We start from the raw sequence: 14245 nt of genomic DNA on the forward strand, positions 1-14245 counted from the left end.
AACTCTTTTATCGACAAACTGCTGATGCTCAATTATGTTCCTTTGATACTTTGAATTGTCTAAATATGTGGGTTTTTTTGTGTTTTGTTCTAATGACTATGTGTATAATATGTTATGACATAATCTCTGTATAAGGGGAAATAAAGTCAATAATATTATAGTTTTGATGTAAAATTGTCTTAGTTCTCATATTTGGGTTACACTCAGAGGTAGTATTTCCAGGCCGTATAGCCTTGGAAATAAGTACGCTTGATATATCTTGTCTATTGTTTTGGTGTTAAGACCTCCTTTTCCATTTGGACAAACTGGAATCAAAGACCACAGTCTTTCTTGCAATATTTTTTAGTACTTATATGTCCTTGTATATCTATTCTTGATTCGTCTTTGATTGCTCGTATGATAACTTATTGTTTTGCTTGGTCGTCACTTTATATTGCTTCATTTCTTATAGGTTTTTTAATTTCTGATTGACATTTTGACTTGACCCCTTCCGTCTTTATAAGAGTTCTTAATTGTGAATGGATATTGAACCCATGGTCACAGGAATATTTATATGCTGTATCAATCTTTGCTTGAGTCTTTGTTTTGTTTGTTAACATCAGTACAATATAATCTTTATAATGGACTACCACCATATTCTAATTTCTAGTCGTAACTGCTCTTTTCTCTAGTTATATTGAAAACTAATCAACATAGGATTTGTAAAAATTAGTGGATAGGACATCCCTTGTCCTACTCCTTGTTTTATTGGAAATCTTTTACTGGTGTTATTATTCCATTTTAAATCCGTTTACATATTTGAATACGAAGTTTGCAAGGTCATGTTTTTCTCGGACTGTTTATGACGTCTTTACACTAAATCCATTGAATGTTGGTGTGTACGGATTGATAATTTATTCTTAGATACATGATTTCTTATTAGTTGCTTGTTGCTTTGAACTAGCTGTCAGTTAACTGCGAATACTCTCAGATCTGGACCTATAGAGTAAAATTGAAAATGGAAATGGGGAATGTGTCAAGGAGACAACAACCCGACCGTAAAACAGACAACAACAGAAGGTCACCAATAGATCTTCAATGCAGCGAGAAAATCACGCACCCGCGGAGGCGTCCTTCAGCTTGCCCCGAAACAAATATATATACTTGTTCAGTGATAATGTTGTCTTTTTGTTGTTAAAATTGGGATGCACAAGTACTCGGCCACGTCCACTTGCATTTATGTCCCTCTGATGAGTTAAGCATTTTTCAACTGATTTGTATAGTTCGTTCCGGCTTATGAAACGCGTTCAAGGGGGACAATAACAATGTCTATGAAAATATGTAAAGTACCAATGAAAATCGCATCAGTCAGTTCAAAAGCACAAGCTAGCCGGATTTCTTACAATGCAAAGACAGTGTTATACATATCATATAAAACTTCCATTGCATTAACCAAACCGATTGTGTTAAAGACAATTTTTACTTTAAATATACAAAGTGTCGGATGAAATCAAAATATTGTAACTTAACAAATATATTCATTAATAATGTAATGTTAATAGTTAATAAACCAAGTATGATTGTTTACGGTTTTATTTGTCAAAAATGTAAAAATATGCAGTTGTAAAAATGGTGTCTAGATCCTAAACACAATTATAATAAAAATTTGTTCACTTTTTGTTTTACATGTTTAGGTCTTAACGTGTCTCAGTACAATGTGTTTAGGAATGTGTTTAGAATCGTCTTTACCTTAGAAAAACCGAGTTTAATTTCTAAACACTTTCATTCTTTAGCGTGTTTTAAATCAAGTCATGTTTAAATATTATGTGTTTACTGAGAAATGTGTTTAGAAATTTAACACAATCCTAAACACGTTTAGTGTTTAAATGTATAAGCACTAGTTTTACAGTGTGTATATAAAATATATGCAAAATGTGTACCCAAAAATTACTATGACAGCTTGCAGATGACTATACTTCTTTCATGTTCAAAAAGTGTTTCAAGTTATTCGGAATTTCAAGTGAATTTATTGTTTGTTCTATTTTCACACCTTTCAACAACTGTCTTCTAACATTTATTCGACACAAGTTTTTTAGTGACTTAATGGTTTTCTGATAGTCAATGAGAGTTTGAATTCTATGGTCATGGCATTTCTTACTCTGTTCAAACCAAGAATCACCCCGAAGATTATAACCAGCATTCAACAATAAAGAACAGTTTTGCATATCCATGTTTATAACTATATTAGATAATGGCGTTCCTTTCGCAAGACTGGAATGATTGTTTAGAACACAACCACTTTTAATTATGATTTCCACTAATGCAGGATTACGATACATGCATGCATAATGAAGAGGCGAACACTGCAGACGGTCCACTAAATTAGCATCGGCGCCATGATGAATAAGCAAACGAACAAGATCAAGATTTTGACAAAGTGATGCTTGAATCAAAGGAGTCACGAGGTCTTTGTCTGTATGATTTACAGCAGCACCGTTTTCAATGAGAAATTTCGCTATTTTATACTGATTGCCCATGCATGCCCAGTGCAGGGAGTTTCTTCCAATGCATGGGTCAATGAAATTGACGGATGTTCCTGATTCTACAAGAAATCTAACAATTTCAAAATGTCCCTCGTAAGCAGCAGTACCGAGGATCGTAGCACCTTCCCACTTGACTGGGCTATGAATGACTGTATTTTTGTCTATTCCACTAGAAACAAGCTGTTTAACCTTTATAGTATTTCCTTGCAATACAGCATCAAACAGTAATGTTTTGGAGTCTTGGTACTGATGAAGTCTAAGGACATTGTTATAAGGTTCTGAAAGGGAAAAACATATATGATAAGAGAAGATTATTATGACATGAGAGTATGACACATATTGCATTGCGAAGAAACATTCGTAAGTAATTTTTGCCATATAGACAAATCACTCTTTTTTTATTCATTTGTTGATTGACATCTCTGGTGGAGAGTTGTCTCATTGGCAATCATACAACATCTTCTTGTGAAATGATGTTTGACGAACTTTGAGCATTTGTTATTAACTTGTGATTAAAAGAGTAATAAATAGACAGACATAATCAACAATAAAAGATAAAATATAAGATGAATATATATCAACTTGTTCTATTCGCTCACGAGTGTATATAACAACGCAGTTGATTTCAACGAAAGAAATCTCTGTATATCGCTGAAAAATTAGTACACCAGGGTTTTCAATATCATAAACTAGTCGGAACATTTACTAAATTTTATCATCGGTACATGCACATCGTTCGTAAAAATAAATCAACATGCAGACACCACAAACGTTCCGGTATTTCACATCCAATATTTTAACCTTATATTCTACTCATGTGAAAATGTTTCGAAACGGTAAAATTAAAATAGACTTATTCGGAAAGGATATAGTTTCGATACAGTTGTCATGGCATATAGGATTGCATATTTTTGTATTGATATTAATTCACTCATAGGGTCTTTGCATCGGAAATAAACACATTTATTTTAATTTAAAACCAGCTGCTCGCTTGGTAGTATTACGTTCTCATATTTTTCATGATGGTATGATACCCTAAACACCAGAGACAGGGATTGTACTTGACATATAATATGATGAAGACATAAATCTTTCAATCAGTTTGAACTTGAGGTCTGGAGCTGCCATGTCAATAACTGCTAGTAGTCCTTTGTTGATTTATATATCATTGTTATTTTGCTAGATTTTTTTCTTACCTATTCTAACATCAGACTCGGACTTTATTTAAACTCAGTTGTACTGTGCTTATAACAATGTATTTCTTTATTCTACATTGGCTAGAGCCTGAGGTATAGGGGGAGGGTTTGGATCTCACAGAACATGTTTAACCCCGCCGCATTTTTGCGCTTGTCCCAAGTCTTGAGCCGCTGGTCTTTGTTAGTCTTGTATGGTTTTTTTTTAATTTAAGTTCATTTATATGTTTTTGAGTTAAATGTGACGTCAATTTTCACTGAACTAGTACATAATTTTATTTAGGGGCCAGCTGAGGACCATTTCCGGTTGCTGGATTTTCTGGCTGCGTTACAGACCCTTTGGTGGCATTTGGCTGTTGTCAGCTCTTTTATCGGGTTGTTGTCTCTTTGACATGTACCCCATGTTCATTCTAAATCTTATTTGCTGTTATTGGCTTTTACAAACATTTTTAACCCCGCAACATTTTATTGAATTGTCATAAATTTGGCCGTTAGTTTACTCGTTTGAAATGTTTTAGATTTTCCATGTCGTGGTCTTTGAAACCGATTGGCTGTACGGCACTTTGACCTGTAACGGCTTATTTCCAAGTCATTCAAACTAAGTAAGTATTTGTCTGAATGGTAAGCGCCTAACAATGGATTTTTTCACAACATTTTTGCAATCTTACCCTCTATCGTGAAAACTTTTATAGATAGACAGAAACAATATAATGTATATACATATACATGTATACAGCAAAAAATATCAACGATATAAAATCTACATAACTATCGAGATAATCTCATAAATGAAGATATTCTACATATGTCAGCATCCTAGTAAAGCAGAAAAATAGAAACGGAAACATCAAATGTGACCAGATACAATATCTACAAAAATGTGAATACTAGTACTTGGTAACTCCAGTCTACTCATTATTGCTCTTAAATGACGTTTTTTTCTTCCCACTTTTCATTTATTTGTTTTTTTATTATATATTTGAAAGTCAGTCTTGAAGGGAAGACATATCTGAAACTATAGTTCGCAGTTCTTGGAGGTTAGGGGCATGGATGGGATGATTTTGCAAATATATTCTTCCATAATTAAGCAGAGACTTGGGGGGGGGGGGGGGGGGGCAGGTTCTTGGTTTTTAAAAGGGGGCGTAATTCCCAATAATTTAAGATATAGTGCCGAACGAATCAATGCGAAAAATCTTTTAGACGATTTAATACTAAAATGTATATATCGTGATTAGACTTGCATTTTTTTATTATCTTAGTACCTAATGTCTGTGTGCGGGCTTCTGATCCTAGCTTCACAGCAAACTAACCGCCCTAAATGAACTTTCGTTGTTTCAACTTAGTTATACGATATACAAAATGTATCATGTCCTATAGCGTGCAAGTTTGAAAAAAGGTTTCAAGTTTACATATCATAGGATTGACTGGCTATGGTAATAATTAATAATGTGTTATTTGTGGTTAATCTCGGGGATTAATGGTTGTAGGATGAAGAGAATGAAACATAATATTTTGAGTGCTATTTCTATGTAAAACCTTTAACACATTTGTGAAAGTAAATTACATTAAAGGGACATGGCTTGACTTTAATCTGAATTTTAAATGTTAACACAGCTATTACGATCAGCAAGATGAACCACTAGCAAAGTTGAATTGGTGGCTAAAAAGATTGCACTGAAAAAAGGGTTACAGAAGTAGACACAATTTAAATTTAATTATTTATCAATTTTGAGTCAACTGATTAAGAAAACTTTTTTAGACCTCAAAAGTTTGAATGAAAGGACCAAGAATTTGGTGGACTTTCTACGTTGACGCTGACAAAAGTATTTGTGGGCTCAGAGTCAGAATAAGTATATTTCCTATTGAGGTGATATATTGCACGTTGTCGGATAGCACATACAAATATACCAGAATTGTACAAAGAAGAGTTCATTAATATCTAACTTCAACATGTCCTGGATATGCATCTAATATCTGCCGCTGGATGTTAAACAACCACCAACCAATCAATCAATAAATCAATTAAAACAACTAACATACACGCTCATGAAAATCACAAAAAGGTGTGTGCATATCATTAAATGTAGAAATAATGAGTCGATGTTTCTAAGTTATATATGTCCATTCGAGATTATTCAAAGGAACATTTCTAACATAATGTTGTTTTGAGGTGTGGCATCGTTTGTGCCAATCCTTTAATATTCAAATATATTTTTTTTTAAATAAAATATTATTTTTAATATTTATTTTATCATCCTACCTTTATTTGACTTCCAGTTGCATTTTGTAATTATACCATGATCTAAGGTTATCCAAAACATATTTTTTTCAAATCGTATTACACAATGTACTATGTACTAATTCTTGTCTAACCTTTATCAATGTTACCACGTGTGCAGACTTTAAAAAAAAAATATTCAATAAATATTTATATAAATATCCATAGCTGTGTGACGTACAGTGTCAAAAAATATGTTCATGCATATGAACAAGTACAAATGAGTCATTGAAAATTTAAAGTTCGTGTCGATATTGGTCATGACAGTATACATGTATATATAAATGGCTCTTTTCACAATGGCTATTTACGACTTCTTTCTGGTATGAATAGTGTATTATCATAACCTTCAGACGCATTTTTTTTTTCATTTATGTTGTTGATTTTCGAGAGGACTAATTGAACCAACCTGTTTGCCTGTTTTGATATATTTTTTGGGCATTTGTCTTAAAGCGTCAACTGAAGAGTATTACATCATGATCAAGAAAGTTTTTAATGTGCAGGATTGTCAGGATCAACGACTTTGCAGTTGTGCCTATTTGAACTAATACCAGTTTACCTTCTTGATAAACCATGGAAGTAATTTTAAATTGTGAATATAATACTTCCATGATAAAACTTATCTCTTCCTAAAAATTGAAGATTTGGACTGCAACCTTTTGTTATCGAAATTTCCTTTTTGCTTATTGAAATTTTAATTAAGTAAGATGCAGTTACGGATCGAGGATTTTTGTGTGTGGGGGGAAGGGGGGGGGGGGGGGGGGGTAAGGGTATTTCATGTTCAACGTTAGGAGTATGATTTGTAAAAAGACTATATGCATTTAACGCATAAACAGCCCAATAGACATATATACCCAATATATCTATTTATTGTTATAGATTAAAATTATCATTATCCACTATTTCGTGGACGATAGGGAGGTACAGAGAAGTATAAATGCAAAATGACTGTTTATGTTATTATCAAATCAATGGCCTGAGTCAAATACAAAAAAGTTTTTAAAACAGTAAAATCTAAATTCTCAATAGTTCTTGAAATCTCGCCAAGAGTGGACTTTTAAGTTTAACTATAAGTGGGGTCATGGCAATTACATTATTAATATACTTATAACAAAAATCTAGGACAAGTTAATAAGTGGATCGCTAGCTTTCTGTCTTATCGGACTCGAGCAGAAGTCGTTGATGATGGCTCTTCACATATTGATGTAGAGTCTGATGAATACCCCAATATTCTGTACGTGGGGCTACATTATTTCAATTCTACATTAACGATATGCCATATGGGATTAAATCCACCGGCCAATTATTTGCAGACATTAATACAATAGAAGGTACCTAACAACCTAACAGTATCAGCAGACAAAGATTTAAAAAAAAAAATCTAGACAAACTTGGAATTTGGGAAAAGAAATGGAAATGTCCTTCCATTCAGGACAAATGCAATGTGCTTACCATCAGCAGAAAAAAAAAACCAACACAATTGCAACTTCATACAACTAACATGGCAATATTCTTGATGTCATCAGTGCTAAATACCTAGGCTGCACATTTACATCAGAACTAAGATGGAATGACCATGTAAACAACATATATAATAAAGCCAATAAAACAATTGGATTCCTTAACAAAGATCTAAATATAGGATCAACCACAGCAAAGAAAATGCTTACAAAACATTAGCACGACCAATTGTGGAACACGCCAGTCCAGTATGGGATGATCAATACATTAAAACAGAAATTGACAGAATCGAGATGGTCCAAGGCAGACATGTTATGTATGGAACAAACATCATAACCACTCCAGTGTAAGCATGATACCCCGACACCTTAAATGTGGACATCTCTGGAGCAAATAAGATAGGAATCTGATGTACAGTAGTTGTCGTTTGTTTATGTAATATATACGAGTTTCTCGTTTCTCGTTTCTCGTTTTGTTTATATAGATTAGACCGTTGGTTTTCCCGTTTGAATGGTTTTACACTAGTAATTTTGGGGCCCTTTATAGCTTGTTGTTCGGTGTGAGACAGGGCTCCGTGATGAAGGCCGTACTTTAACCTATAATGGTTTACTTTTTAAATTGTTATTTGGATGGAGAGTTGTCTCATTGGCACTCACACCACATCTTCCTATATCTAAGAAAAGAAGCATAACTTACAATGCTCTATAAAATAGAAAACAACAAAGTTAGTATATCAAAGGGAGCGCGATAATACCACCAGAAAGACTGTATAGAAACATGTATGACAAATGCTTCAAACTAACATCGGCCTCCAGTGATTATCATCATTCTTCCCAGGAACCATCCGGGTTTGGAACGCTCTCCCGCCTGGATTTTATCAGCTCCGTGAATGACAAAGGTGAATTATATTAAAATAAATTGGGGGAGGGGATGGTTCTGTGAGGGCACCAAACCCATGGTAGTATAATCAGTTTGTCGATTGTGGTCATTATCTGGCAGAAAAAGAAGTAAATGCGCTCATAAATCAAATAAACCGAAGTCCAACAATGCATTTCTAACAAATAAGCATATTAGACTGTTGGGCTGATAGAGTCTAGATATTAGGCTACTAGGCTGATAGAGTGTCTGAATATTGGACTGTTAGGCTGATAGAGTGTCTAAATCTGGGGTGTTAGGCTGATTGAGTGTCTAAATATTGGACTGTTAGGCTGATAGAGTGTCTGAATATTAGACTGTTAGGCTGATAGAGTGACGAATATTGGAGTGTTAGGCTGATAGAGTGTCGAATATTGGAGTGTTAGGCTGATAGAGTGTCGAATATTGGAGTGTTAGGCTGATAGAGTGACGAATATTGGAGTGTTAGGCTGATAGAGTGTCTAAATCTGGGGTGTTAGGCTGATTGAGTGTCTAAATATTGGACTGTTAGGCTGATAGAGTGTCTGAATATTAGACTGTTAGGCTGATAGAGTCTGAATATTAGAGTGTTAGGCTGATAGAGTGTCTAAATCTGGGGTGTTAGGCTGATAGAGTGTCGAATATAGAGCTGTTAGGATGATAGAGTCTGAATATTGGAGTGTTAGGCTGATAGAGTCTGAATATTAGGCTATTAGGTTGATAGAGTGTCTAAATCTGGGGTGTTAGGCTGATAGAGTGTTTAAATATTGGGCTGTTAGGATGATAGAGTCTGAATATTCCAGTTCGGATTGTTGGGCTTTTAGGCCGAATGAGTGTCTGAATATTGGGCTGTCGGACTCGTGGGATATTGTGCTGACGGACACACTCGAGGATTTTCATCTCTGGTTAATTAGTGTTGATGGGCTGTTTCAATGACATTTACCTGACATCTACTTCTTTCGTAAAATAGGGGGAGGGGAGATACCAGAGGAACATTCAAACTCATAGATAGAAAATAAACTGACAACGCCATGGAAAAAAGAGAAACCGACATATAATAGTATACAGGACACAACATAGAAAACCCCCACCAAAAAACTGGGGGTGATCTTAGGTACCCCAGAAGGGCTTAGCATGTCCTGCTCCACATTTAATATAGTGGCCGTAAAGATATGAAAATATTGTATCAATTCTCAATTTCAAATCTTTATTGCTTAAAGCATTTAGATTAAAAGAATCATTTTGATGAAAATCGTAGCTGCTATCTGTTCAAAACAGAAAGTTTGATATGGTATAAGCTAAATATACTAGTCTAGTATGTAAGTACAAAACTAAACAAAAATGTGTTCATAGTACACGGATGCCCCATCCGCACTATAATTTTCTATGTTCAATGAACCGTAAAAGTGGGAGAAAATCTCTAATTTGGCATTAAAACAAGAAAGATCATAATATCATAAGCAACATATGTACTAAGTTTCAAGTTAATTGGATTTCATCAAAAACTTCCTCGACCAAAAACTTTTACCTGAAGCGGGACGAACGGACGAACGAACAGACGAACGAACGGACCCACAGACCAGAAAACATAATGCCCATAAATGGGGCATAATAAAAATACATTTAAGTCACCCCGTTTCATAGGACGGTGTCACTGAGCTTACTATTTTTGACACACACTTTTCGCTTGAAGACAACACTTCCAACTATTTAATTTAGTTATGAATGAGTATCTAAGAGGAAACACCTGACTAATACTTTTATTAAATAAATGAATTACGAATACACACAAGTTATATATAACCAGCCTTTGTACATAATTACCACACATTATTTAACAATGTTTACTAAATTTAAGTCTTTAACCGAGTTATATATATGCTACCTTGACCCATTTATAGACCAGTATTAGTAACCTATCACAGGATATTGACCCACTCTTCATTTGAATCGGTTGAGCTTACACAAATCGGATATGATACTTAACAGTAAAACATTACTTGTCGAGGGCTAAACTAGAGACATTCGAATTTATAAGCCAACCTATAGCAGACGAAATGCATATTCCGTCCCACAGGCACTTGTCTCAGAAAAAAAAATTCTCTACCTTATTGTTATAAGGCATATAGAATTTTTTTGGAGACAAGTGCCTGTGTTCCGTCCGCTCCTAATGGCGGATCCAGTTTTCCACTGACTGTATAAGAAAGGGCTCACTCCAGCCATGCCTCAGTAATTCCCGATATATTTAACCATTTTTCCTACAAAAGGGGGAACCTTTTGCCATCGAAATCCGACTCTGTCCCTTCTGCCATAAAATCTGTTAGTCGTCCTGTCCTGCATTTTGTAATTTGTGCGATGGTCGCATGGGTATTTGGAGTGGTATTTAATTTGAATACGACTTATATTTTGAAAAAGCTACTATCTGATATAACGATGATCATGTGTTGGAATGTAAATACCTGAGGTAAATTACATTTGCTTACATGAAAGAACAGAAAAATAATAATCAGATATAAAGACAATTACAATGCAAAACATCTAAATCTTTCAATGGCATGCATGATTTGTTAGCCCCGGAGTCTAGTGGACGGAGGTTAACTTGTTAACGCTGTCTTATTTTAAGTTAACACATTGGTAAGCTATACATATTTCGTGGCATTTTATGGCGCCAGCGATTTTGATTTCTGCTGAGGGTCGTACGATTACCAGTAGTTGTTATCTGGTGGAGAGGCCGAGCTAATCATCTCATTGGAAATCATGTATACCATATCCATGGTATCTTCTTATTTCTATATGTGTACAAATAATCAAGTTAGAAAAATAACTTTAAATATTTTAGTTTAGTGCAAAAAGTTTGATTTCATTTTATGTAATCGTTATATTTGTATTTTTTAGTTATACCTGGAGAAAAGTATGATTTTCCATACCTTGATTCATTCCTTTATTTCAACGAGAATAAAATTAAACAACTTACCCATTTAAGAGGTAATTTACTGATCTGTTGTATAGTAGATACAATTTACTATCAGTTGAGTGCAGAACAACAAACTGACATGACTTAGTTATCGACCAATATTATGTTATCACGAGGAAATACACTGATATGTAGTAGAGGCCTTGAGGAGGCAAATCAACGCAAACTATTTAAATACATTTCTTGGTTTTAAATTATAACGACGTATTCCCGTTTTATTTTATTCATCCTGTATGTGTACAAAATCATTTTCAGAAGAGACGACATCGTTCTGAATTGGAACATGGTTATTGAGGTTGCACTTTTGTAAGTATAGTCAACTCTTTTTACTCTTGAAACTCGTTCACTTTGAAGTTTCTAACACAACCTTATACTTGTATGGAAAGTTCACACTTTGAAGTTTCTAACACAACCTTATACTTGTATGGAAAGTTCACACGCACTTCTTTTTTTGCAAGGTTTGTGCATATTTTAAACATTTTTATGCCTCGAACTTTCCGATTTACATTCACTATTTAGATTAATGCTAAACATAATATTATGTTATGATTGCCAATGAGACAACTTGCTATCTACAAAAGACCAAAATGGCACAGACATTAAAACAACTATAGGTCACCGTACGTCCTTCAACAATGAGCAAAGCCCATACCGCGTTAAGACTTCTACTTTAGTCTTCCTGATTATTTAATTTGATCGGTATCAAACTGTTTACGGTTGAATTTTCCAAGTATTAATATGTGAAATATGGACATCAAATCCGAGGTTAGGGCTCATAAGTAAGGTAACCAAAACAAACTATAGTCACCTTTTAGACATGATGGCTCGATGGGTCAATATTTAAAGTGATACTGCGACCAGGTTGTTCAATTTGAGAAACATTTTGCAAAATAGTAGATGGGGTTCTAAGTCAATAGTTTATTTGGCGAGTACCAAATTGTAATTTTCATGTGAATTTGAAAAGTGTAGTAAAATCGTGTAAAAGAAATATTCGACAATACTCTGTTTAGCATAAATATTGTAGCATACGCGACGAATGTATTACTTTGGGATACAACACGGCATATTGTGTTAATAACTTTATAGTGAAGAAAAGGGTAAAACATGCTATACAGACTGTCAACAAAGTGAGAGGTTTAGCCGCTATAAAACCAGGCTTAATCCACCATTTTCTACATTTGAAAATGCCTGTACCAAATCAGGTATATGACAGTTCTTGTTATTTCGTTTTTGATTTTTTCAACTTTGTATTTGTTTGGCTTTTTAACTAATTTGATCTGAGCGTCACTGATGAGTCTTATGTAGACGAAACGCGCGTCTGGCGTATAAAATTATAATCCTGGTACTTTTGATAACTATTGATGAGTTTTGTCATTTGATTTTGCCATGTGATTGGGGACTTTCCAATTCGATTTTCCTCTCGAGTTCAGTATTTTTGTGATTTTACTTTTTACAGAGGAACACATGATAAGTATTCTAGGGTTTCTTATTGACAACAAATTTGTTGAATTTGGAGGACTATTTCAACAAAAAGTCGGCATTCATATGGAAACTGTTCGCTTATCCCTTTTTTATGGTCTTCAAAATCGTGCACTTTTTTGGCATGGTTTAAGCTGTCGTGATTTGGGATTGTTTTTTTTGAAAAGTTGAAATATTAAAAAAATTTCGGTGCAGTCAAAAATCATGAATATATTTTTTTTTTTTTTTAAATATGGCTGAAAAGCATCGTCTCATTTCTTCTTTTTGCTACGAAATTGATATAAAAAGAAAGCTGGTTCTTTGAATTAAATGCAGTGTCACCAATTTCTAAAGCAGTTTTATTCATTCCAAATGAGAACTAAAAAAGTTTGCAAGTCGCCTTTGCAATTTTTATTTATATTTATTTTTCGTTTGACTCTTTCAATATCAAGGCAAGACATTTTAGTAGCAGGACATTCACATTAAAATTAAATTCATATAACTCTATTAAAAAAAATCAAAATCTGTTGAAATTTGATTCAGAATACTAAAAATTCTGCTGCATATGCTTTTAACTTTTATCAACAATTTTGCATGTTACCAAGTTGTTTTTTTTTAAATATTTCAGAGCTATAAGTAAATATTGTCGGACTGCGAATTTTAAATGTTTTTGTACAGTAGAAATATATATTTGTAAAATTATGTTTCGATAGACGTATGGGGTTTTATTTGAGAATATCCATATTAATTTTCTGGGCAAATACGCCATCGTCACCATTGCGTTTGGTCCATCCGCATGTATTTGAAATCCTGTTAGAAATAATCCTTAACATTGTATTTCAGGCAAGGCACACACATGGAGTTGTAATACAATAGATCAAAATTATGATTTTAATACAGATATTCTGAAAATGTTCCTTCAGTCTGTGAAAATAAATTCAGAATATTGAGCTGATTTTGATCAGATTGTATATATCTGAATCACCCATTGGTTGACAATTATATGACGACAAAGATGCTGAAACAAAAAAAACGAAAAACAACTTTACAAAGGAAACCAATTTGAACAAGTTAAATAGATAATTTTATCAGTCTAATTTCAGATCTTAAAGCCCGTTTGTCTTGGATTAGATGGGATAATCTTGGAGTGCGTCGTAGACCAAAGCTAGAGGACCTTTCCTGATGAATCGACTATACCACTTTGCCACTGTGTTGCTATTTATATATTTATTTTTCGTTTTTGTTTTGTAATAAATATAGATTTTAAACATATGTATGCAGTCGTATTATCATCGACCTCGTTCTCAATTACGACAAAGAACGTTGAATATGGAAGTCCATAAGACGGCAAACACACGACTAAAAAGAACAAAAAAAAAACCATTAACAACACAACAACATTAGGTCAACATACAGTCTTCGTCTATAGACAAATATATGAACCGTGCACATGACAAGCCCTAAC

General features: G+C 33.9%; 1 protein-coding gene across 2 annotated transcripts; it reads right to left on the minus strand.

Moving 5' to 3' along the window:
* Positions 1–1556: 1556 nt before the first annotated feature.
* Positions 1557–11423, minus strand: LOC134715417 (ankyrin repeat and SOCS box protein 11-like). Of its 2 annotated transcripts, none has more exons than XM_063577582.1 (2): positions 11323–11423; positions 1557–2800 (listed from the first exon to the last, which is right to left on the minus strand). In XM_063577582.1, the coding sequence occupies exons 1-2, from the start codon at positions 11324–11326 to the stop codon at positions 1950–1952; spliced, it is 855 nt and encodes a 284-aa protein (XP_063433652.1). In that variant the 5' UTR covers positions 11327–11423; the 3' UTR covers positions 1557–1949. The 2 variants fall into 2 exon arrangements, with proteins under 2 accessions (XP_063433652.1, XP_063433651.1); XM_063577581.1 differs by lacking the exon at positions 11323–11423 and adding an exon at positions 5976–6122.
* Positions 11424–14245: the final 2822 nt, after the last annotated feature.

Source organism: Mytilus trossulus, chromosome 4, assembly GCF_036588685.1.
Source record: "Mytilus trossulus isolate FHL-02 chromosome 4, PNRI_Mtr1.1.1.hap1, whole genome shotgun sequence".
Lineage (NCBI taxonomy): Eukaryota > Metazoa > Mollusca > Bivalvia > Mytilida > Mytilidae > Mytilus > Mytilus trossulus.